This window comes from Aspergillus nomiae (genome assembly GCF_001204775.2).
Source record: "Aspergillus nomiae NRRL 13137 chromosome Unknown contig00303, whole genome shotgun sequence".
NCBI classification, from domain to species: domain Eukaryota; kingdom Fungi; phylum Ascomycota; class Eurotiomycetes; order Eurotiales; family Aspergillaceae; genus Aspergillus; species Aspergillus nomiae.
In genome coordinates, this window is record NW_015378358.1 from 1 (window position 1) to 25,561 (window position 25,561).

The following is a 25,561-nucleotide window of genomic DNA, read 5'->3' on the forward strand; positions in this document are numbered from 1 at the left end:
GAAACTTTAAAATTCTTATTAATATTAGTTTATATAGAAATTTCGCTACGTAAAAGCAATCCCCCGATATACTCTGAAGTAATCAATTTTTATCGCTTACGCGCGTTTCATATAGCCGCCCTAAGGCTGGGTCATCAGCGAAGTAAATCGGTAGCAAAGGTTTCCGAGGATGGATATGAAGAAGTTCTGATTCCACGAGGATATAGCTGATGAAATGCCATCAGTTACCTGACAATTGACCTATCAGTTTCGATCCCGCATGGCTCGTCTCCAGCAACCTCACAAGCTACTCCTGCGGTAACCCAGACTTCCTATACTCCTTCCCCAGAATAAAAGCCATAATTTCCGACCCAAGACTGCATTTCGTCTGTTTTCAATATCCAGTAGAGGTACCATTTGCCTGGTTTCCCTTTCTTGTCTTTAAAGCATTCTTATCGTCTGTTGGGTTGGTAAGGAAAAGATGGCGCAGATTCAGGTGGTGATCTACCATGCTTCTTGCCGAGTACTAGCGCGAGCACAAGGCTACCGTCGTATCAGCAAACATTACCTGTGAGCTCCAAGGCACAACTTTTCTTTATTTAGTACTTTCCACCTCGGCGGTTAATCATTGGACAACGCAAGCATCTTGGCACTATGCTGTGACAGGTGTTCCCAGGCGTAGCCATCATATGGTGGCTTTTGATAGCGTATATACACATTATATTAACCACCCACTGGCGACGTTTGATTCTTATTAAACTCACGAGCGCACTATCTTGGTATAAGTGTCTAATATTTGTCTTTGTTCTGCTGATTTTCTGAATTTTGTTCAAGAATACTGCTCTACTTGCGATAACTGACAGTTTGTAATAGTCATGGCCCAAAACACCAGCTGTATCCAGATGCACTCATGCGCGGATAGCCCTCTGTCAATAGCCGGGAATATTGTTGGGATTTTATCCCTGGCATACGCGATTATTATCACCTCAATCTACATCAGCCATCAGTTACTGGAAGCCATGTCTGATTTGCGTGATTACATGAACAGGTTTGAGGTTGATTTTGAGTCCTTGAGATCAGCCTCAGATAGGCTGGCACCTTATGTGGACAGACTCCCAGAGCCTTTGATAGAAACGGTGTGCTTAGCTGTTCAAGAAGCTCAATGTTTCTGCGCAGAATATGACCACGAGCTAAGGTCCCTTGAGGATCTACTTTCACAACCAAAAAGACAACTCATTTATAGGAGTCTGTTTGTCACAAAGAAGAAGGACCTAGCTGAGAAACTTGAAAGAGCTATACAAATGAGAATCAAATTAGACGGAATCTACAATACTGTCATACAAAGGTTGGTACTAGCCACTGCGAATTGGGAAATCTGTTTCTATGATAATAAAAAAACTAAAGCTGTGTGTTGATTATAGCATCATCTTGAATGAAGTCGATATTCTGAATCAACGCCAGTTGGAAATGTTACACTACCAACGGTCTTTGCTTGGTATGGCTACCAATGGGCCCCGCCCGCCTTCTCCAGATATGACGGTAGAAAGGGAGGGAGCACACAGCTTGATTAATGGGGCCAAATCACTCACCATCCTCCATGATTACCTGCGTCCACCGACTCAGTGGGACCCTCCTGGTCCACGAGACGCGCACACCTGCTTAACAAACAAGACCAAGCTTGAAGGTAGTACAGATATTACGCCAAGTGGTGATTGATTTTGCTGTGTGGGAAAATATAGACAGTGGAGCAAATATATCTGCCCTGTTAAGTTACAACCTGCGCAGCTCATGCCAGGGAAGGGTTATGGAGTCGAACACTGACCCTTTGGCGTGTGAAGAGTCATTTTGCCAGGTGTTCATACACTCTCAACCCCCCATATATTGCCTATCATAGAAGGATAAGCTGGTAAAGAGATTGACATTCTCAGAACCATTCAGTTCTTGACCCTTAACGCGTAGCACATAAGAGGTCTCCTTATTAAATTAGACAGGGAGTGAGGTACTGGAGATCTCGGTGCAGCCAGCTGGTTGAGTTATGTTTGAGGAAGATTGGGGCCTGGGGTTAGATGGAATTGAAGTGACGAAAGCGTGGGAAATGCTCTATCACGAGAGTTTGGATTGGAGGCGTATATGGGTTGCTCTTGGCCTGGCCTTTTTCCTACCAAGTTTGCTGTACGGGATCCAGTGTACAATTGTGATGCAGGCGATTCTGATATCCGAGGCAGGAGCAGTCGAGTCTCCAGCATGGATATGCTTTTGAGGTCTCGTGCATCCTATAGGGTTTAGACTGGCCAATATTGTGCCGGTACTTTGATGTCGAGATGGTCTCCACATTTGTCGTCAAGCAGTTTATCCATGGGGCTCGGTAGTACTTTTATGGTGAGTACTTGCAGATACACCCGTTGTAATGAGAACGGTAATTGATTCCGCCTCTTTCTTTCTGAGTGGATATCTCTTGCAACGCTTTGTGATAGTTGCAATTGTCTCGTTGACGCTTTGGACATATCTTCGGATGTTTCTTCCATTTGTCAACATGTTATTTCCGGGATTTGCTCTGGAATCAACAGTCGGTGTTCCAGTGGATGCATTCACCATAGATGAAGATGTTATCGTTTTTAGAAGTCATCCATCGGCCGGGCACGCTCCAAACGACGCCCCCCCTAACAAATCAGTTGCGAACGGTGGTAGAAGCAGCGTCCGATTATGATGGCTGGGCTAGGATCTCTACCATCGGTCGCCTCCTCACAAAAAGTTGTCCTGACTTCGGCTCTCGTACCTACGGATACCAGAAGCTCAGCGATCTCATTGCTGCCTCCCCTTTGTTTGAAACTACCCGCCGCTCCCTACCAAATGACTTCACAGAGATCTTCGTACGTGACAAGCGTAGGGAGCCTGAAGAGTAGCTACGTAAACAGGCGTATATGTAATATCGTTTCTCTACCTATTTGCCCGATCTGGAGAATCAGGGTAAAGTTTTTTGTGGCATTTAGTTCATACGCCGGGATCTCCGACCAAAAAACATATGTATTATGGAAAAAGGCCCGCAGCAAATAAAGAAATGTAAACTAAGTGGTAGCAAGACCTTTAATTCCTTGTTCTTCTCTGAAATATGTCGCTCTGTCACTTGAAGGATGGGGTGGTGATGCTGGCGACGGATTTGGTAATGGGTTCCCCTGGGCGCTGGTAGCGCGGTGTTTGGGGGTGGCCGTACTGCGCAAGCTTGTGGTTAATGATGGGGCTGTTCTCCAAGAAAGGCTGGGGTGATGGATAAAGGTAGGATCAATCAATTTGGCTCCAGTGCGAGCCGGAGTGGGGCTGTCTGCAAGAGGAACGGCGGGTTGGGCCATTATAAAAATGATATCCCGGCTGTTATTGACCTTTCCAACAAGAAGACGCGAGCATTTGTCCATTCTATAGCACATGTCCCTGGTGGCTTGTTTCCCTGCTTGCCCACCTTGTCGCCAAGCGGTGATCGATCCACGTTCTTATCGGCCATAGAGCCCACTTCAGTGTCACTGGAAGAGGAAGCAAGAGCGGTGGCGACCGCGTTGAAGCTCGTCCCGACATCTGAGGGGTAGGTGCAGGGCAACGCGGCCAACTTTTCGAGAAAGGGAATCAGGACGTTGATGTACTCCTCCGAATATGAGAATTCCGCATCTAGCAGTATCGCCTCAATACTGTCGAGGGGCATGGCATCTAGATATAATGTCGTTCCATCGCGAGAGATCGTAGGCGAAGGGACTACTGCCTGTGGTTGCCCTAATGTGCCGGCTGCAAAGACCGTGCCGCCGCCGCCTGCTGCTGCTGGGGCGGTGGCTAGGTTGCTGCTTACACGAGACTGTGGATTTGATGTCAGTTGAGAATTTGGTGTGCAGATAGGGGTTAGTCATAGAACAGAGAACGAGATGAGTGAACTGATAGGGTACTTACTGTCCAAGAACCCAAGGCCGGAGCCCAAGAGGAGAGATCAGGAGTTCTACTAGGCCTGACTTTGAGCAGCGCATTGAGATGATCCTTAGGCTCCCGCGGACGAGCCGCAATGGACAGCAGGTCGAGACTGTGTGGTTCGTTCTGGGAAAGAAGACAGGCCGCGAGGTTGACTAGGACCTCAGCTTCGCTGGCCTTATAATCAACCGCGATGATGCGCCATAGTCCGTTTGGAAGGGGCACCGATGATACTGATGCCCCTCCCAATGGTGCTGGGCGTTCTACGATGTCTTGATTGCTAGTGTGAGCACAGGTGCCAGGCCGGGGTGGCAATGGAGGAGGGCGAAGGTCAGAATTAGCGTACTCTCCTGGCTGAAGACGCAGCTTATCTATTCTTAATGACGCGGGATGAATCAAAGACAGGCCGCCAAATACAAAATCTCTAGAGTCGGTAGCATTGTGGCCCCTGCAGGTCAGAAGCCATTCGCGGAGGGTTAGCTTGCGGCCCTGGGTAATGGTTTCGCGAGCCAGCAGCACGCTGGGGAAGTCACAGGTGTGGGAAAACCATCGCGGCATGATGTATGCCCTAGCAATGTCCCAGGACTCCTTCGCCGGCTTGACTGCCTTTCCAGGGTTTTGATAAGCCCATATAAACGCGGTCAGCAGGGCCTGGAGGCTAACTTGATGCTTGCCGTAGAGGAAGACAAGTTCTTTCGCTAAGAAGAATTCTTGCAGTACCCAGATGCGCTTGAACCAATGCCGATTGCTTAGATCGAATGCAGCCATCGCTGGCGCTGATATGAAAGACCAGTCGTCCTTGAAGAGACTAAAGAGACCCGAGGATGCGGCAGCAGTAGACGTTTTATCTTCAGGAAATAAATCGAACGGCGGTAGTTCGCTTGGAGGCTTCCGTGCCAATGCTTCTAGCTCAGGAAGGCCCCGGGCTAGACTTGATGAGCAGTTACCGAGCCAAACAAGGACAAGATCCGCCGATTGGTATATCCTGCCCATCATTCGGACCTGGGCATTTCTTTCTGTCAAATCGCTATTTAGCTGGTCAGTCACTGCCCTGTTGACTTTTTCTTTAAACACGACAGAGATGAATCCGGGTACCTTTGGTTCATGCATACCGCATCAATCCAATACTCCCCATTCCCAGGCCGAGTCTGTCGAAAAGATAGTAGAGCGTCATAGAGGTTCGAAGTCACGCCCAGTCTTTTGCCATTGCACAGGATGGTCTTGGTAGTGCGCACCTGTTCTTCAGCCCCTGTGTAATGCAAGTCATACTCTTCCCTTCGATACGCCGCTTTCACCATGTCCACTGCCATGGTGGTACCGATACGCAGGTATGAGTGCTGTTTCCTCCAGGTGTACGAAAGAGCCGTGTATTTGGGGTTGTCGTCAAGGCTGACGGCTCGTATCGAGCAGGATATCTCATCGTTCGGCCTTCCAGGCTGGAGTCTCAGTAGACGAATGTGGGATGGGCCGGGCAAGGGCTGGTATTGAAAACTATCATCCGCCAACCACTTCTCCGAGGATTAGAATCTCATATCCATCTGTGGGTGGAAAACATCCTGAGGCTAAAGATAGGTTCGCATACCGTGTGTAGTAGTTCTTTTGAGGTCCTTTGAAGATAATTTGTGGCGCTGGAGCTTGAACTGGTTTCCATACTGTACCTAACTTTGAATTGCTTTCGTCGGTGTTCACCTAAGCTGAGAAGCAGGAGACAAAATAATTATCCTTGGACCTTTCCTGTCTTTATATTTGAAGGCTTCTGTGAGTAAATAGTAAGCTGGAGATAAATGGAGCAATGAGGCACTGCCCCAACATCCAAGCATGCAGCATCGTCGCTTGTCAGCCGCGCAACATCTGCATTGCTCAGGTCTACATAGCCACGCCATTGTAGATTTATATGAAGTATTTAAGTAGTAAAGTACCTAGATATTCTAAGAAGATCAAACGCACTCAGTGCTCGGACCCCCTCTTGGCAGCATTTGGCGTCATCTGAATGTCGATCTCGCTGTTGATTTGATCTCCAGCTGCAGCAAGGTCCTTTACGGCTGGCTATTAGGACCACTGCCGAACTTCTGCTTCTATCTATACCGTATACTTAATAGCAGTAATATGCATGATACTTACTAATTTTGTCTTGGTACAAACTTAATGAATAATAGAAGCATACTGGAGATATATAGATATCAGCAGATCACCAGTGGGGGTTATATAAGCTGACTCTGCACGATATCTACAATGGAGCTTGCAAGTTAGGGCACAATGGATATCTTCATTATACCATCGTTCACTCGAGCTTTAGAGTAGTGCGGTTCAGTTTATCTCTAACAGGTATTTGTATTGTTTAATATCTAGACTTGTGTTTTCCCAACTATCATACCAATTCAGGAAAAGAAAAGGTTCAAGGTGAAGATCAATCCAGTGTTAATCAAGATCTACTATGCAACGTAGTCACCACCTCCACCTATATTCACTCACTCTGCACATAACGTGATCAAGCATGTATGATTCACTGAGAAAACGAAAACATTACGTTCTTTATTCAGAAAAACAAGGGCAATGTCTTTGTTGATCCCGGTCCTGTTTCCGATGGTTTGTAGTGAATAGGGTTACCTTTGATCAGGACACCACAAGAATACCTTTTGTAGAAATACAAATCACAAAGAAAAAGAAGATTGATCACTGAACATCATCTGTCCATTCTATAAAACTCAAGCTTACCGCCTTCTTCAGCTCCTTGTGTTGCAAGTATCTCAACCACAGCGGTCTTCAACTGATCAACACCACCACCAGCCTCTTAGACTGACAACACCGCATCCACCACAACAACCTCACACCAAACCTGGAGACACAAACCCCATCTTCCTTACAAGCCAAAGAAACCCTCAAGTCAAGATGACAACCCCCGACCTAAAAGCGCTCTACGACAAGGAAAGCGAGCTCAACGCGCAGTGGGAGCGCGACATCCACGAAGCCCGCAAAAAGTACTACGAGCACAACCAGGCCTTCTACCAGCGTCGCGCGGAGCTGGCCACCGGCTGGAGCGGCGACACGCAGACACACCACGCCCCCATCGCCGACTTCTGGCTCACAGCCCTGCGCAAGGAGCACGGGACGCGCAAGCTCGTCACGAAGCCCGATCTCGGCCCGCTGAAGTCCCTCATCGACATCCGCATCGAGTGGCTGGAGGGCTTCGACTATGTGCTTATGTTCCACTTCGCTCCCAACGAGTACTTCACCAACCGGGTGATGCGCAAGGAGTTCTACTACGAGAAGACGGCCGCGTCGACTGGGGAACCCTCGCCGCTGGAGATAAGGGGGGATCGGATTCACTGGAAGAAGAATCATATCTTGCAGGCGGAATGTCATGCGCGCATTGGGACGAGGTCGTTCTTTGCCTTTGTGTCGAGGTCGCTGGCGTATGGGGATGCGCAGACCGCGGAGGAGGACACGGTGGAGGATGCGAGGATGGTGGAGGACTTTGAGATGGGGGAGGCTATTAGGGATTGCGTACAGCCTTACGCGATGGACTTTAATTCTAAAGTGTTTGGTGTGGAGGGGAATAGGGAGAGCGAGGAGGAAGAGAATGCTGATGAAGATGAGGAGGAAGGTGACGATATGGATTGGTAGATGTTGGTGGTGTCTTCAAGTTTGGCGCAGGTGAGCTGGGCTGGAAGAGAGCTAGAGTTGTAAATCATATTGGACGGTGGTGATATTAGTCTGGAGTACATCTAGATGGTTGTCAACATGTCATGATCTTTCTGGCTCTATTTAGCCACAAAATAATCCTGGGATAGTACAGTGTCGTCTACGTGCGCAGCAAATGAGATAGTAATCAATGTACTAGAATATTGTGCTTATCCAGTAAGCAAAACAATAACTAATGTTCCCTATTGAAGAGAGGAGAATGAAGTGATCAAATGATCCCAACCATCCAAAAACATCGCAGATATTTCTTGAGCCATGGTTGGGCTTAGAGCCAAAGGATATCGTCCATAACCAGTGCCTGCATGGTCCATCAAACGAAAGCCAAATGATATGAATGCCCCATTCGAAAGTAGTTCGTATCTTTGCCACAGCTTTAGACGTATCATTTGAAGGCGAGGTTCCACTACTTCAGGCACTTTGGACGGACCCAAGGTGTTGATCCAGGGTACCACTTGAGGCACTTTCCATTACAACACATCCATTGATGTTCTCCACTCACTCCGCAATCCCACCACTGTTTGCAGGCCGTCTCTGTCTGTTCACCCTGGGTACCGGACTCATCACTAGCCTTGTCATCAGGCTGATCTTCCGGCGAGCGATAGCGTCTCTTCTCATGCTGCGTCTCACTGCGGTCGTCGACGGCGGGTTCAGTCTCACCCGGGGTTTCCGGGGTTTCCTTGTCGTCCGTGGTGGCTTCAGGATCTTGAACTGGGGGCTTCGGGGGAACCCGTCTGCAGTCATAAACACTTTGACAGTAGCCGTTGCAGCAGAGGTCTCCAGGACGACAGTCTGTAGCCCAAGTGCAAGTCTGAGCATTGCCGGCGACCTCAGGTTTGGGCGGAACGTGCTTGCAATCTCCAGTTCTGTGACAGCGACCCTTGCAACAGAGCTGCTGCTTGGGGCAATCCCAGTCCCACTTGCAGACGACAGCTAGAGTGGCCGCGGATTCGTTCGATATGAGTTCGGCGTTATTATTGGCGGTAGGGATGGACGCCACCAGGGCAGCGTAGAAGAGGAGAAGTACGTTGAGGAGCTGCATGGTGGTCCGAGAGGATCTCTTTTTGTCAAGTGTATTTAGCGAGGGAATGACGAGAAAATCGGATGATAGGGTTATAGAAAGTAAAGGAGCGACGATTGAGAAGTATGGATCAGATAGACTATGGTAAAGAGGGACTAGATAATGAAAAATATTGATGCCATTTCACCAGAGCCAGCTGGTATGTGAATAGAAACTGGTACGTGAATATCAATTTTCCCCCTCAGAGGAATATTAGGGGAAGGATTGAACATCCTCTATAGGAATTCGATCACGACGACTCGGTTCACATCCCTGAAAGCCTGTCCTTCACTCTGAAGCACCGGGTCAGAGCCGAGATGGACGGCATTCATAGTAAGCTAACGCCTGTACCATGTATGACCGGTGCAGTCAGCCCAATCATGGGGCTGCTGTTCCGTTGTGAATTGTAAATGTATACACTCGGAGCCTCGCTCTAGCCTGATAGACAAGGGTTGTTCAACGGCGCCACAGCGAGTTTAATTAGGGAGCACAAAGGGCACCAATGAGCGGGTCAGTGGGACGGTCGACTCATCCTCCTGCAATTTTATTCTTTGTTTCCCCAGTCACGACTTGCCGTATGGCGTTGTCGATTCCCTGCTTCAAGTGAAGATCGCAAGGCCACAGAGCTCATCTCCGATGCGTCCATCCCTCTAGCCTTGAAGCCGTGTGGTGCTGTACAACAATACTCCGGATGGGGGAAATCAATTAATATTGAAAGCCATGGCGACAAAGTCACTTTTATGGTCAATGGCCTTTGAAGTTTTCTTTATTTTCCATTCCTTTGGTGTATTTGCATACTATTATTGATCTATTTCTTGATCTTTGCAAGACTTGACCGAATGAATAGCGCATGTATCTTGCCCCACCTGCAGACCTGTTCCACGACTGGCGCTGATTAAGCTATTTGGATCTGATTTGTTGACGGCTTGGAATTCTCTCAGAAGAGGACAGCTGGAAAGAGGATTGCGGTTTTAATGGTTTCGTGACGATTTGATGGTGATGAACGAGATGGGATGAAAGAGTTGGCTCAGTGAAGAGATACTGAGCCTGGTGGTTCCTAAGACTTAAGATAGAAATGCTACAATTTTTCTATCTGATGGGGATACTATCCAATGATATTTTTTTCAACATATGTAAAACTGTTGCAGTCTAGTTGAACTTCACCGATACGCCTTCCAGCAACCTAGCCTCCAAGCTGGTTAGCGACCGGCAGACAAGACATATCACCAAGAGCAGAGATGCATACCGTATACTTGAAAGCCTCTTTAGCGTCAGCCACATCTGACTCATTCTCATCAATACAAGACGGCGGTTCGTAGCGTCAAAGCGCGAACCATACCCTTAGCATAAGTCGACTGGCCAGATAGCACTACGAACAATGCATACATGGCTCAAGAAATCAAACAGCCCGCTGATAACTGTCAATCGCAGGAGAAGCCCTATAGTGACGACGTTCTTGCTACTGAGGTCGTTGAGGAATTTCCATCTTTGTTTTCTATAAGATGACCAAGAGGGACAAACAATCCTGACCTACTAGTTGGTTCAGGTGTAGATCGTTGAGTGAAACATAAATGAGTTCAGCTTCTTTAACCGAGGCTCGCTTTACTCAGAATCGAAGGATAGAGAACACCCGGTCGACAAGCGGTGATGTTAGCCAGATAGCAAAGAACCAGTGTACTCATTTATAGATCTATTATGATATCACCATACCTCAAGCTCGGTGTTTGCTTCGGCGTTTGGTTCAACTGTCAGGCACCGAGGGTACAATAGTCATTGGGAAAAAGCCACTATGACGTGGTGACTATATTTTCCCTGAATTTCGACATGAGAGGGAAAGTTGGCGAGTGCGATAGCCAGAATGTCATGGTTCTGTCATTGGTGGCGAATGGCCATGTCCAGTTGCAGATATACCCGGACACTCGAGAAGAATTCGAGAAAAACATCTACCTTGAAGTATATGGAATAAGAGATATAACGAAACATCATCTCAACGAGTCTACCTCAGCAATTCAATCACAACAAGCCAAATGTAGCCCTCTGAAAGGGCGCATCGCCCGCAACCAGGTACGTACCTAAACCAACCGCTCTTCCTTATCCTGAGTATCGCAAGCTGGCACAGAAGCCGATCGGCAGACAATGAAGGGGGGCGAACCCGGAGAGAATAAGGTCGGACGTGCGCCACATAAGGGGTTTTCGACTCCTTGACATATTGTAAGGTTTACTTTCAACGGTCAATTTCTAGTTGTATTTGCATATAGATAGGTAATGCTGAAAAAGCAATGGATATAGCAGTACTAGTTTAAATCATGAGGATCAGGGTTCTTGTAGCTCGATGGGGACAGTCGTGAGTAGTTCATTCAGTGCTGGTCATTCAACAGCCGTAGCTAACGCATATATGAGTCCAAGCCCAACAGAAGATCTCATTCTGCATGCATGTACTAACTAAGGGTATATGTTTGAGTAACCTCTGAGCCTCTGATTGGCTATTTGTATGCCCAATACTGCATCTGTCATAGCAGCCGGAGAGCCGGGGTTCAACTTCACTGCAACAACCGGAGGGAGTTCGGTATCCGAGCCTGGTTCAACTCCAGCCTCGGCTCGACAGGAAGTCCAACATCGCCGAGTGGCCCGAGTCCACTTCGCCTGCGATCAATCACAAAGAACTATATACAAATCCTGGAAAAATCCGTAAACGATAATATCCTAATGCTTTATTTTCTCCATAAGGCTTTGCTCAAACTATGTAGGATCATTATTGTTAACGATTTTCATACTAGGGCATACATGTCTTGAAGATTTGGAAACTGTGCTATATATTCTTCCATGAGCAGCATCGCCTACAGTATATATCCCGACGCTGAAATCTGCCAAAAGTGCCCAGAAATTTCAGAAAGAACACGAAAACATATTCACCCTTGCACACTTCTATTTTTCTACATTTTTATTTAAACTTTTACCCACGCTAGAAATTTAGAAGAGTTGTTCTAACTCAACCGCGGAGCAGACAAGTCCCCGAGGGGTTGAACCCCAAGCATTACCAACCCTTGACAAATCCCACCAATCCCGAGAAATAATCAACTAAACTATTTTAAGACCATGGGGTCTGCAAAGTAAGCAGACCATCAGAGAAGGCTAGACCCTGCCTGGATTTGAATACCTTCGTTCCATAGTATATCAACTCGATAGTTTTCGGAGATCAACCTTCTGGACAGTGTGTCGATCAACAAATGAAAAATACGAATCAAGACTTCCCGGAGACTGTTCTATTGGAGAAGAGGCAATATTATAAATACTAAATATTGGGAACTGATCGAGTCTAAACGAGGCTTGATATAACTATACTATGTCCTATACTCAATCAAAGATAGAATTGTCCAGTTGGAAATATTCCCAGTATCCTGAACGACTGACCGCAGGGACTTCAGATCGCCATCATGATATCACGACATACGGACAGAATGTGTCGCGAATGGGGTTGTAATGTTGATGTGATTGTAAACATAAAAACTGTCTACAGAGGGCTCGTGGATATGAATTGGTCATGTTTATCGGTGTTTGAATCGACTGTGTTCTAATTATATCATAATCAGTTTCTGATTTTAAACCCCATAACCCAGAAAACCCTTCACTTCAAAATGCCTCAGTACAGAAACGGCCAGAGTGTTATCTACAAGCCCGTTGGTGGCATATCTTATCCTGATGCTCAACGTTGATGCGAGTGAGGAGAACCCTAGATATGAAGTGAGTTCTATCTGGGAAGACATCTGGCTCTGACCAAGCTCTGATGTGTTTGGTGATAGATTGAGAACCAGAATACCGGAAAGACGACAACTGCTTTATGAGAGGAATATTCTTGGTCCTGCTGAGTAGATCTTTGGTGAGGGCGAACCATGTATTTCAATTATAGTACTTTTGTGTGTAGGAAGTCTTGGTAATTGGATCTATGAACATACTGCGCAGTAGAGTCGGTATCCCGATTATCTAGGCAGGCAGACTGTTGATCCTCTGTGGATAATGCCGATCATGGAGATCAACAGTCGATCACCCGAGTCATATCTATACCAAGACTTGAAAAGCCAAGTACATTAGTTCAACATGGTGACGCTTATACTTATTCCTATTATACTTAATACATGCGAATAAATATCTCCAGACTGATCGTATAATTAAATCTTCGACCATCATGGGCTGGGAGCTAACCGCAACCCCAACCCTACAAGGCAACGATACCTGCCAAAACACCCGCAACAGCCAGAACACCCGCATTCAAACCCGGCATGCTCGCCGCATTGCCAGTCGGCTTAACAGCAACCGACGACGCCGTGCTCGAAGAGCCACCCGCACCAGAAGAGGCAGAGCTCGACGAACCACCTGCACGAGAAGATGAACCAGCGGCAGAAGAGGCGGGGCGAGACGAACCACCCGCGCGAGAAGAAGAACCAGCAGCAGAAGACGAAACCTGAGTGGACAGGTAGGTGCCGCAGTAATCAGAGTACTACCGGTCTTAGTATTGGAAGTAGTGGCCGCCCCGGTAGAGGTGGCCGAGGTCTCGGAATCGGTGGCAGTGGCCGTGGCCGAGACAGCGACGTGGACGGCGCAACCTTGCCGTTGGGACCCCAGCCGGGGAGGTAGCTGGGGGTCAGGGTCTCGGTGCCGGTGTAGGCGGCGCACCCGGGCTGGTTGAGCTTGGGGGGAGCGCGACCGCCGCCACAGTCTGGGAAATCGCAGATCTCGCCGGTGTCGGGCACGTACCAGATCATGCTGGCTTCGCCCCATTGGTTGACGGTGGCAGATTTGGTGCAACCATCGAGATCGGTGCGGGCGGCAGCGAGGCTGGTGAGGGTGAGGAGGATGGGGAGAGTGATCGACTTCATTGTGGTGTATTGAGAATGAATGACTGGACGTTGGAAAGTATAGTAAAGGAGTGGTGACCGGTGGGGGTGTAGATTAAAGAGCGACGGACAGTGAGTGATTGAGTGAGTCCCCTGGAGGCGAGAAGTGGACGAGGAGAGAGGGTTGTGGCTTCTATATACTCCTGGATTTTGGTCCCTGAACTCTGGAATGCCGCTAGGAGCCTAGATCCCCCAAGTCGCAGCCTACGGAGTAACCGACTGAGTTTGTTAGCTTCATTATCAGCCCACGAATCGGTGATGCTTAACCACTCTTGGGATTGCCGTCTCAATCGGTTAATGGCATTTCTCCTGCTGGGTCCCTGGGCTAGTCTTGACTGGGTTAGGGCTAACCATGAAATCTCTCCCTCCCCGTCAATTACATTGGGCCAGAACCCCAATGGTGGAAATTAAGCACCCACTAACCATGGTCAGAGCGCAATAGTAAATCTATTATAATCTCCGGAAAACTCAGCTACTCAGCTAGTGACTGACTGCCCTTGCAGTTTGCCCCAACATGAATCTTGTACGAAGCTGTTGCCCGGCGCCCCAGCTGACCTTGTTTCTAACCATACTGGTATATAAGCCCTCAGGTTACTAGAAAGCAACCCCTTTACTTGATTAGTCTGCTACTACTCGAGTTTGAGTTGGGCCAATCCTAGAATTGCCACGACCCTTTTATCCGCTGGGACTTTGAGCTCGTGAATTCTTGGTGCGTCCACAAGTGGCGGAATGAGTAAACTTTATAGCGTTCGCATTTTGGCATTCGAGACATCACAAACAGGTTCGATCAAGATGGATCAAACGGATCCAGGAAGACGGCCATAACCTTTGAGAGCTCTTGGAAAGGATTTCAAGTGATCAAGAAGATCAAGATGTCCCGTAAAATAAGCGAAGAGGAATGACTGGCACTAACACGGCAGAAAGCAAGAGATGTCGAACTCGGGAATCTCTATAGGACAAGGCATTATTGTTTCGTTTGGTAAAGTCTTTGAAAGTCTTCAAATATCACATTATCTCGGCCAAACAGAGAGGATTGTCAGCTAAGCTAAAGGGACATACCGAAAGTATTAGTCGTACAGAAAAGTCTCAACAGGCAGTGCGGATTTTAAGTTTCAAAGGGGGCTATGTCAACATCATAACATTTCGGATTCTGATGCTGCTTATTACTTCGTTGATTCATTAATTCAGGCATGCGCATCGCCACCAGACCATTTCATGTCCATATAAACGTAGTACCAAAGGCAACAGGAACAAAAGTAATCATTGTACTTAGACAGGAGGCACATCGGTCGCAGAAGATTTGCGGCGTTCCTTCTGGACATATGTCGTGTCTAAAGTCTTAGCGGTGAGCCTGTCTTTCTGCTTCCTCGAGTAGAAGTCGTAATCTCGCGATTTCTTGGTCCATCACGGACATAGGGAGTTGGGCATATAACTCGGAAGGAGTGAAAAGGCAAAAATGCTTACAGAAGGTAACGAGGCGCTCAAGGATGAGAGGGTATACGTGAAACTGCATGGAACCACCCTGGCTACCGATTACTAATCATCCTTACCTCTGTATTCCATGTTTTGAAACATCAACGCCCGTTTGATATATCAGTAGAAGAGAAGTTTAAATCCATAGAAGTTCATATTCTATTCCATAAAATACACCGTAATTTGTTTTCCCTTGATAAATAAAGATTGCTGGGATCCCTAACTAGCTAGTTCGTCAACTATGTACATTGTACTCATTGTGCCGTTGTTTCGCTTTTAGGTTGGAAGTCCTAATCCACAACGCCCGAAGGTGCGATGCTATCTCTATGATATTAATACATCGGTACCCACTATGACCCATTCGATGAGAACAAAAGAAATACAATCTCTTTCTCAGATGGCAGCTCGCAATCTCCCTCCACCGTCTCAACCAGGCCAATTGGCTCATCACATGATCAACGTCCCTTGTCAAGACGCGTCCAGTCTAATGACAGTACCACATTTTCTGAATCAACCAGGGAACAAGTGATGAACTTCGATAATAGTGATTTATGCTGACACTGTGGCGCAACCCCTACGGATATATGTTTTGTTATTACCAAGGTAGATCATGAGGTTTGTAACTCCCTTTCCACCTCTTCTATTCCTCTTTTCCACATGCACTGATTAACTATATTGTATTAGTTTGAGGCGTACAAGTCCCTTGGTCTAATTAACATCGATTCGCCATCCCATGTGGACAATGGCATCCCTCTGTGTGCTCTTTGTCACCGAAATTTCGATGATTTATACAACCCAGACTTTTATATTTTCCCTACTGATCTCGACTACTTTAAGGAATATAAGGACACAGGACATAGCGCGCAGGTTAGAGCACTATAACCGGCATCGAACACTGCTAAAACGGACTTGTCCTTTATCGGAAGATTATCGACAATATCAGCTACGTAACAATCTCCTCGGACCAGACGACCATGGCGGAATCTGTTAGAGGTACTCTCCAATGGTTTCCTTTAAACGGAGAGATGGCTTCAATCAAAGAAGCCAGAACGATAAGAAAAGAAGCTCGTGATAAACCGAGCCTTGCCCTACACCCCTGTTGTGCTGAGACATATCCCATTCGCAAACTTCTGATGTACGGGCCACATTTCTCTATAACCGGAAGTTTACCACCAAATAAAAGGGGCAAACTAGAGAAGAGGCAGCCGAGAGGTGAGGACCGGCAGTTTGTTTCCTCCGACTACATGGTATGGTGATGATGCCGGTGGTATCCAACAATGTATTGGCTCAATACCTTGGTGAGGTAGTAATGGCATGGAGAGCAAACCGGGATCTTTTGAAGCAAGAGTAAGGCTCTTGTCCCTGAGCTACTGATCATCCCCACTTACATAGTTCATACTGGCAGTGTTTTCCTCATCGCTGAAATAAGCACCTTCATGCGATTCATCCACTCTAAATTCGGTGCCGACTATGAGAAATACCTCGATACAGCAAGCGATGCAACCCAGAGAGCCGTGATCAACCATGAGGGCAGCGACGTGTTTCTCTATATGCATAGAACCCAATGGTTTAGCCTTCAGTCACCCGAAGGGAGAAAATCCACTCTATGCCATATTCTGGCCCTAATCAGGTGGCAAGTGAATCACGATGCTCTGGTTTTCGAAGCCACCCATGATTCGTCTGAGGAAGATATCAGCGACACCTCCACTGGTGACGATGATTGGATTCGTGCAAGTTCTACATTTCGGGTAGAGAGACAGGAGTATAAGACAATGGACAAACATACTCCCAACAATTGCCCAGGGGGCTTGATGGAACTCTCAATACCTTGTATTGTATTGCTAAATGCACCTATTGAATAAACAGCTGCATGAGATACTGATGAATAAGCAATTAATTCTTTAATATCTCTTATTCTTAATGTACTAAAACTGGCATATAAAAACCTTCAGCATAAACTACTAATGAAGGATCCATAACCTCATCCATTAAATACAATAATTTCAATGAAGGGAATGCGATTAATATTAAAATAAGCGCGGGTGTAATTGTTCGAATTAATTCTATTAATGTACCATGGGTTAAATATTTATGTGCTATAGGAGATTTTGTAGCTACAAAATTTCAGCTTTCGAAACAAATCCCACCCTGTAGAGGTCCAGCTGCTTCTACCGCCTCCTGCTTCATGAAGGCACTCATAGGAGCGGCCAGTGTAGTCAATCCGATGTCTGTATCTGGCAGCTGTGCTCCGCACCCGCTGGTAGAGATCGTGGGGTGGTTGCCCATCTAGGTGCATATAGACGTACCAGCCCACACGACTGCATCTTCGTTCAGTAGGATCGCCTCTGACGCCAACTTGACTAATGCCCTTCCTTTGTGGCGAAGGAACATGGTGCCCTGGAGCGTCTGCTTCTGTCAGCACGTCATTTAGCTCGCGGGATGACACCTACTGGCAAGATGATATGTGCCAGCTGCGGCTCAGTGACGGGCGCCTGCGGGTCCGAAATATCCTTCACTGAGGGCTCGACTGGCCCCTACACCAAGAAAGGCTGGTCCGCATGGTAATAGGTGACTATTAACTTAAGAAAACTGTCGTGTGACAGCCGCTCGACTGTTTTCAGGAGAGATCGCATGCTAGTCTGGCTTCTACCTTTTTGCGGCATCCCAAGGTGATTCAGGAGGGCCCTTTCCCTAACCACAAGTCTGGCGACAGGATTGAACCAAATCGTACGACAAGTACGGATCTCATCCGTAGCTGGACTGGAAGAGGTGGGCTTTAAGGACAAACCTCTACCCGGCCCTATATGTATATGGGTTTTTAGCACGTGGAGAATGCCCTATATAAGCGTCCCAATCCGACCTGGGATTTGAAGTCATGCTCAGTCTTGCACGGAGCTGGGTTTGTTGCTGTAGGGCAAAATAGCAGTTGATTAAGGTAGACATGCAATCAGTATACTGTCTACGCCTAATTGACCGCCAAAGCTCGCTGACTCAAGACCAGGGAGCCTTCCCATTCCCGAGGCGGATGACTGTTTATGCCCAGTAATATGATCCATCACGTCTCCTAACTAGTGCAGTATTGTCATAGGATCATAATATCCTTGCGGTGTGTTCTATGGCCTTTTGGACTAGCAAGAAAAACAATAGCCCTGATAATATTCTCAAATTATTTCATGAGCTTCTTTGCAATTAAATAGTTGTGAGTAACAGTGTTCTGCAGAAGGAAAAGAAAGACAGAGCCCAGCGTTGCCACAACAACTCTGGCAAGAAACACGAAATTCAACAGTATAAATATCTTGGAGATGAATACAAGATGACCTGATATCGAATACGACTGTTTGAGGGACTTCCATCCGCCTTTATTTCTTTCTTTCGTTCTTTCGTTGATTCGTTCATTCATTCATTCTGCCTTTCCGCCTTTCTTTCTTTTTTCTTTTTCTTTTTTGCTCTCTCTGTTTCCGATGAAGCTTCCTGAGGTATTCAGTCTAGTGAGGTCAATGATTCATGATTGTTCCTATTCAAGAAAGTTAGAGTAGTTCAGATGTACATATATTGGATGTGGGTTTGACATGCTAATAATCCTTTCAAGGCGCCAATTCTGAAAGATAGAGACCACCCCCAGGGCGATCGCAATCAGGGAGAACGCAATTGTCAAAGCGAGTTCCAAAGACATTTTCTCAGCGAGAGAATACTTCTTTACCGTTTGGCTGCATCGTACTGTTAACATATGTACAGTAGTTGCTACTCAAGTAAGTTGTACTTACTAAACTCAAATAGGTCTTTGTAGATGATACCCAGAGCTCTCTCTTTGATAACTATATTTTTACGGAGAACAACTCCGAGGGTAGCCAGTAGGAATTATATAACTCACCATGTTGTGCCAGTGCAATCGGTTGAACTGTGCTAGGTACGATACTAAGCTTTGCTTGCCGGTGCCAGTGCTTTGAGCTATTCCTCTGGCGAGCGTCGTTGTTGTGGTGTCTCGAGAAACGATAACCGCCTTTGAGAGTGTAACTTCATTTGTAAATGAGTCAACACAGCCACAATTAATTGACGGAAGTAATTGGCTCGGTCTTGCTGTACGCTCTGTTGTCGCAAGTGCCAGTGCTGTCCTCTGACCCATGGATCGAGCGGCACATGACTCAGGGCCGTAGACCGATTACACCGTGTACAGGCAGTGTTCTAGAACATTAAATCGGACTTACTACAATTGGCTAGTATAATATTGCGTTGGTGTTGGTAAAAGGCGGTCATATTTTACCTGGTCCGCAACCTCGACTTCGTCCACTGTACGCCTATAAAACTTCCACCTCCATCAAAGTCAACCTCAACCTCATAAAGTATTTCTCTAATGGCTACCGAAGACAAGTACAAACATCCGTGTCCTGTTTGTTTGAAGAAGTTCACTCGCGCTTTCACGCTCCAGAATCATCTTAATAGCCATAACAACAAAAGACCGTACTCCTGCACGTATTGTCTCAAGACTTTCACAAGGAACCATGATCGAAGGGTCCACGAAAAGGAGATTCATTCTCCATGCCCTGCCAGCTATCCTTGTCGAATAACCCTAGAAAGCGGAGAGGTCTGGGGCTGCGTAAAGACCTTTTCGTCCAGCAGATCACTATGCCGCCATTTGCGTAGCAGTGGTGGAAACGAATGTAGGCCACGTCCACTAAGTAACTTAGATCCAACCATTACGGAACCCTCCTACATGGCTGAGCCCTCTCAAGAATTCCTACCAGTCGGCACGAGCCCTATGGCGCCTTCAGTGGCAGAAGTTGTACTCGCGAAAAATCCTTCATCTGCTTACTGGGATCAACTCTACGTAAATCGCGTTCCTAGTTTTGCAAAGCTCATCCTAAATCACTCAGAATCCGTGCACAATACAGAGGTCATCTTATTCCATATCCGAGACTATTTCCAATGGCATTTTCAACAGAGGGACTCTTCGGATTCTCGAAACTCGCCTTCAGTCAATGTACCTTCACGGCATATAGATTCGCACGTGGAAAAGAATGCGTACGACCTGACCGGGACTTTAACGCACGCTGTTGATCAACTGGTTAAAAAGGTCCCGCAGCAACCGTGGGGGTTGTTGGAGAAGGCCTGCGAAATGGCCAGAGCTGTTTTTCGTCAACAGGAGCAGGATCTCATCCGAGTCCTTCTTTTGCTCTTCGCAGACCAACGGTGGCGCGACTTTTCTATTTTGTGGCGTCACCTTCTTGAATATCTTGCATCAGTAGCCGATCAGGTTTTAGGGATTTCCCACCCCTTAACTGTGATCTTACGATTGCTTCCCACCTGCAACACACTTATCAATTCTACCGAACCGGCCCTGGAGCTCATGCTCGGCATGGTTATTGAGTGTCCCGACAGTACGCCTAGCGATATTTGCCGGTATCAGTGGGCTTTGAGCGATCTGCTCAGAACACAGCAAAAGTTTTCTGCTGCTGCTGATATATGCCAGAACATGATAAGGGAAAGCAGCAAGACGAACGGGTATAATCATAAAAATACCCGCATCAGCATGCGTAGACTCGGACACATCTATTTTGAGCAGGGCCGTTACGACGAGGCAGAAAATGCCCTTTTGAACGCCCTCTCATTCGGCATCTCTGAACACGGACCGGATCAGCCCGATATCTGCGACATATACGCAAGCGACCGTCTGGCATTTGTTTACCTTGCAAAGGCGCAGTATAGTCTATGTGAATACTATTGGCGGCAAGCACTTAAGTGGACTCAAAAGAGGTGGCCTGGCGACGACCTCAATTCCATGGCTTTCTCACAAGAGCTTGATAACGTTCTTGCTCTGAAACACAAACATGATACCCAAACACAAGAATGATATTCGATTTACGTACCATATATTGTAATTTTATTTTTTTTTTGACTTGACTTGACTTGACCGGCTCATCGATTCAGGCTACATTATGTCTTCTATATCGGATCCGCAGATCAGATATGGCCTTTGGCTACGTATGAAATGGATTTTAGATAATAAATATAGAGACTATAGTATTCTTTACCCGTAATTAATTGAGGGGCAGGCTTAGCTCTGTATGTTTTGATTACTCTGCTGTTTAAAGTGCAGTTAGCTTTGGGAGCTAGCTGAGCGACTATGGATTGCTCTGGGATTATTCCTAGAACCGTTCTGATACATATGAGATGCAACGTGGGTCATCACTCTTGCTTGATCATAACAACGTGAAATTATAGAATCGAGGTATAGCGCTGCAAACAAGCCACTGTGAGAATGAATGTGCTGAGCTATGATCCATATTGCGAACAGCGTCTGGGGAATGAATTTCACAATGTCAAAACACGCTCAAATATGAGAAGAACAGCATGTCTCCGCTTTCCCAACCGCAGACAAGCGACAGAAGCAGGAGGTGGTAATGGGAACGTCGGCAGAACCGACAGCAATATCGCGCTGGACCTGAATGCTCAGAGCTTCATCGAACTTGCCCAAGCGCACCAGGCACTCGTGCAGCCCATGTAAACCCCAGACATTATTCAGTCGGGCCTTGCGCCGAGGGAAATCCTTCGCGAGCCCCAGGTCCTCTCGGAATACCTGCTCTGCCTCTTCGATACGGTTCTGCTCCAGCAGCAGCCCACCCAAGGCATGACGCACGGGCTGCATCCATGGCGGCGGGTCCGAATAGGGGAGCGCGTCTTCCAGCTCAATCGCTTTCCGAAGGTGGGCGAACGCGACCTCATAGTTGCCCTTGCGATATTCCAGCTCGCCGCTGAGCATTTCCGAACCGACCTTGAGAACGTCGACCTCTTTACAGGGAATACTGTTCAGTCGGGAAGGCGGGACCTTCGCACGCGCCGCCTCAAACTGTTTCTGGGCCGCCTCTGCGTCTGCGACGCGACCAAGGGCACTGAAGGCGACACCGCGCGCGTACAGTATGTTGGCCGTTGTTGCGCAGTACACGGCGGGGTCCGCGGGAAGCTCCAGGCTTAAGATATCCTCCCAGTGACCAAAGCGTACATACACATGGGCTAAGTTTCCGAGAAAGCTCTCGGTCCAGTCCGCCATCGGAGGGCTAGTGCTTGTTAACACGTTGATATCGATAATCTGTTCGAGCTTCTTCGCAGCCGATAGCGATTCTTCAAATCGGCCCGAGATGAACGCCGCATACAGTTTGGCACATATGTTGTGCACCCGATACGCTACGTACAGAGCTGATCCGCGCTCGCGGTTGAAATACTTGTCATCGGCGATGATGGCTTCCTCGTTGGAGTCGACCGCGCGGCGATAGTCCCCAACCGCCATATCGATATGCGTGGGCATGTGCAACATGTGGGCAGCATCAGGCACCAGGCGACGTAGACGGTCGGCGGCGGGTAATGCTCGCTCTGAGATTGGCGACATTTCCATCAGATGAATGTAGAGATGGCAATGGGCCGGATGATCGCGACCTTCGATGCTCTGCGCCATTGCTGACTCGATCACCTTCTGCGCCTCCACTGTGTGGTCGCCGCTGGGCTCGCCGGTGTCTAAATCCCAGAGTCCTCGGGGGCTGATGCACATGAGCGCTTCGCCGAATAACGCGGACACATCCAGGTCGCTGCTGTAGGCTTGATACACAGGTCGCATTGCTGCCGCATACGCACGGTCCAGCGGCCCCATGTCGGACGGGATCTTGTCTGAGGGTGAGAATCGGGCTGTGAGCGCTTTGATTAACTCTCTTTCCACGGGGGCGGCATCGCTCGCCAGCTCGGTGGCCCGTGCCAACGCATCGTTGGCCTTTTTCATTGTGTGCCGACGGTCTGCCATGTCGAAGAAGTGCCACGCCTTGTTGTAGTTCGGACCGGCCGCATAGGCGATGCCCCAGAATGCCATGGCGCATTTGGGGTCGTGCTCGGTGGCTCGCTCGAAGCAGCGCAGCGCCTCATCATGGTTGAATGAGTAGGCCCAGAGAAATCCGCGGTTAAACCAGAGCTGAGCTTCTGGGGAGGATGTAGTCACGGAACGCCGATGCGACCCGAGGTTATAGTACGCTGTGGATTCCCTACACGCATGTCAGACACGGCTTTCAACACCACAAACTGCGAGATCTCACGGCATCTTGAATTTCGCCAAGGGGAACACCTATGAGAAGTGGGGAAGATGAGAGGCGACGATGACGCTTTATAAAGCGTCGATCGGCTACGGTCGGGCAGCTTCCCCTCACGCCTGGTACGTCTCCGATTGGGCCCTGTAGTCGCCGTTCATTTCGCCGATTTCATCTGCAACTTCCAGGGTTTGTATGCATTCTGATTCCATGTCTCTATGCTGATAGTTATGCGCCTTGTCACAGGATTATACAACAGATAACATTCGATAAAAGAAGAAAAGGAGTGATATGAAGTGGAAGAAAACGAGCGAAAGAAGGAAAAAAAGATGTCCGTCCCTATTGCGCCGTAATGGCTATACCCAACTCCAACTTGATAAAGTCCGTACTGGTGCGATATATAAACCATGTTTAGATCTGGGCACACACGCTCGTACTGCCCATGTACCATCCATGAGGCTCCATGGTGATTTCCTTGGTACCCAAGTTACCGGCTTCATTATTGATTCCCTCAATCACCTGAATATCGGACTTCGTCACCGACACGCCATTGGGCGACGTGATCCAGTATTCCGGCGACGACTGGCTATACTCGGGGACCACAAGCTTCAGTGGCTTGTGCCGAGATAACCGGAAGAGGACCTTGGGCACTTCGTCGCTGGTGTGGGTGATGCGATAGTTCTTGCCGGCAGTGGACTTGGTGATGTACTCGGCGAACGCCTTATTACCGACGGATGGGGCGCCGAAGGAATACTAATCCTTGTTAGTGGTCGTCCTTTTCTTCTCTACGGACGGGGGGATTTACCAAATCAACCGTATGTCCAGCATTCCGCAAGGTCACAGCTCCCAGGGTAGCAAGGGCGCCACCGAGACTGTGTCCCGTCAGAACGATCCGATAGTCCGGGTTCTCTTGCAATGCCTCCTCTACCCTGGGCAGGAGAATGTCCATAGCGCTCTGTGCTGCAGTCCAGAAACCATGGTGTGCTTTGCATCCCGTGCAGGCGGTCGATGCGTCCGTTTGGAGGAAGTCCAAGTCGGCATTGCTGTTTGCATGGGAGACCGTCCCACGGAAGCTCAAGACGATGTATTTGTTCGTGTTGTCCAGAGCGAGGTATCCGGTGGTACCACCTGGCTTGATCCTATCGCATCCCGTACGTTAGGTGACCTTCCTCCTTGTTATGAAAAAGGGAATGCCGGAACTTACTCCTCAAATCCCTCAATGATCTGGGTACTTGATTCGCGGATGGTGTCGCAAAACCCCGAATCGCAATAGACAGCCGACCCAATCGAGGAGGCATTATGGTTCGCTTCGCAATTGGCCGCAGCCGAGAACTGCGAGAAGCGGTTGAAATCCGCCAGAAGAGACGGAGAGATATCTATAGTTGACTCATTAGCATTTCAACCGAGCCTCAGAAAGACAGGAATGGTCGTTACCTCTACGATACAGTCTATTCAGAGTAGCTCTCGGCACCGGATGGGCAAGGGTAGGGCAGATCACCCCTAGAAGAAGAAATAGCAACGCCAACATTTTGTAAAAAGGGGTATCGTGTAGATAATGAACGGACGTCCTGTAGACTGGGTATCTTGATGTCTGGATGAGGATATTTGCTTCACTCTCCAACTATATACTTATATCTATGAGCAGTATGATGGTCATCATCCAGGGGAATTGACCCTTCGGAGTAATCCGAAATCCAATCTCACTCACAGCAGAGGCCGGAAATAAGCAATGATTCCTCACCAACATCCCTAGTTACCACTACTGCCGAGTCATGCTGCAGGGTTTTAGGTCAGAATTTTAGTGCTGACCGGCCTCTGCTCTCATCTCTGCAGCCTGTCTACTTAACCAGTGGCAGGAAAAATCGCCCCCGTCCCTTGCAGATTCAGCAATAGCACCACCCACCTTGCATCGTACCAGACTAAAATCTCACGAGTCAGACTTGTCATTCCATCCTGAGCAACACAGACCACAGGTCAGCATTTAGTGGTCCTACGCGAAAATGAAATACCCTCCGAGTCCCAACATGGTCAATATCAAGGTGACATCGCCCATAGCCGAGTCTCCACCATAGTGGACCTCGGGCTCACCCGAGACCCTAACAACCCGAATAGCCCCCAATGACCCCTAATTCCTGAAGTCAGCACGACAGCTCCAATTCCCAATCGGGGATTTTGTTCTCTGGCTAGTGCTGATTCTGCTGCAGTGCGATATTGTGGTTTATGAGCTACTTTCCTGTAGTATGCGGGATCAGAATGGATCTAGCAGACCTGTACTACTAGTATGTCTACAAGTGCGAGGGGATATACAGAGTGCTATTCAGTGACTTGTGCATACAGAATTGTGTAAATTAAGAATAAATACTATGAACAATGCAATTTAGTCCAGAATCCCAGTTCCAACATGCAAAATGCCATGTCCACAGTCCTATTATCACAAACCCTAACCCAAG

General features: G+C 47.9%; 7 protein-coding genes across 7 annotated transcripts; 2 read left to right on the plus strand and 5 right to left on the minus strand.

The window, feature by feature from the left end:
• Nucleotides 1-2,512: 2,512 nt before the first annotated feature.
• ANOM_009453 (OST-HTH/LOTUS domain-containing protein) lies at nucleotides 2,513-2,882 on the plus strand (the record flags this gene model as incomplete). The annotated part of the gene is made up of 2 exons (XM_015554709.1): nucleotides 2,513-2,590; nucleotides 2,652-2,882. 2 exons carry the CDS (start codon nucleotides 2,513-2,515, stop codon nucleotides 2,880-2,882), a joined length of 309 nt encoding a protein of 102 aa, XP_015403869.1.
• A 443-nt stretch (nucleotides 2,883-3,325) lies between these two features.
• Nucleotides 3,326-5,234, minus strand: ANOM_009454 (HET domain-containing protein; the record flags this gene model as incomplete). The annotated part of the gene is made up of 3 exons (XM_015554710.1): nucleotides 3,326-3,817; nucleotides 3,910-4,951; nucleotides 5,020-5,234. 3 exons carry the CDS (start codon nucleotides 5,232-5,234, stop codon nucleotides 3,326-3,328), a joined length of 1,749 nt encoding a protein of 582 aa, XP_015403873.1.
• Nucleotides 5,235-6,813: 1,579 nt separating this feature from the next.
• ANOM_009455 (NAP domain-containing protein) lies at nucleotides 6,814-7,548 on the plus strand (the record flags this gene model as incomplete). Its single annotated transcript, XM_015554711.1, has 1 exon — nucleotides 6,814-7,548. One exon carries the CDS (start codon nucleotides 6,814-6,816, stop codon nucleotides 7,546-7,548), a length of 735 nt encoding a protein of 244 aa, XP_015403872.1.
• A 101-nt stretch (nucleotides 7,549-7,649) lies between these two features.
• On the minus strand, nucleotides 7,650-8,665 carry ANOM_009456 (uncharacterized protein; the record flags this gene model as incomplete). The annotated part of the gene is made up of 2 exons (XM_015554712.1): nucleotides 7,650-7,679; nucleotides 8,126-8,665. 2 exons carry the CDS (start codon nucleotides 8,663-8,665, stop codon nucleotides 7,650-7,652), a joined length of 570 nt encoding a protein of 189 aa, XP_015403871.1.
• Nucleotides 8,666-12,896: 4,231 nt separating this feature from the next.
• Nucleotides 12,897-13,557, minus strand: ANOM_009457 (putative cell surface protein; the record flags this gene model as incomplete). Its single annotated transcript, XM_015554713.1, has 2 exons — nucleotides 12,897-13,178; nucleotides 13,285-13,557. 2 exons carry the CDS (start codon nucleotides 13,555-13,557, stop codon nucleotides 12,897-12,899), a joined length of 555 nt encoding a protein of 184 aa, XP_015403870.1.
• Nucleotides 13,558-21,376: 7,819 nt separating this feature from the next.
• ANOM_009458 (tetratricopeptide repeat domain protein) lies at nucleotides 21,377-23,125 on the minus strand (the record flags this gene model as incomplete). The annotated part of the gene is made up of 2 exons (XM_015554714.1): nucleotides 21,377-23,069; nucleotides 23,121-23,125. 2 exons carry the CDS (start codon nucleotides 23,123-23,125, stop codon nucleotides 21,377-21,379), a joined length of 1,698 nt encoding a protein of 565 aa, XP_015403875.1.
• Nucleotides 23,126-23,522: 397 nt separating this feature from the next.
• Nucleotides 23,523-24,639, minus strand: ANOM_009459 (lipase family protein; the record flags this gene model as incomplete). The annotated part of the gene is made up of 4 exons (XM_015554715.1): nucleotides 23,523-23,864; nucleotides 23,917-24,250; nucleotides 24,316-24,487; nucleotides 24,546-24,639. The coding sequence occupies 4 exons, from the start codon at nucleotides 24,637-24,639 to the stop codon at nucleotides 23,523-23,525; spliced, it is 942 nt and encodes a 313-aa protein (XP_015403874.1).
• Between the last annotated feature and the right edge of the window lie 922 nt (nucleotides 24,640-25,561).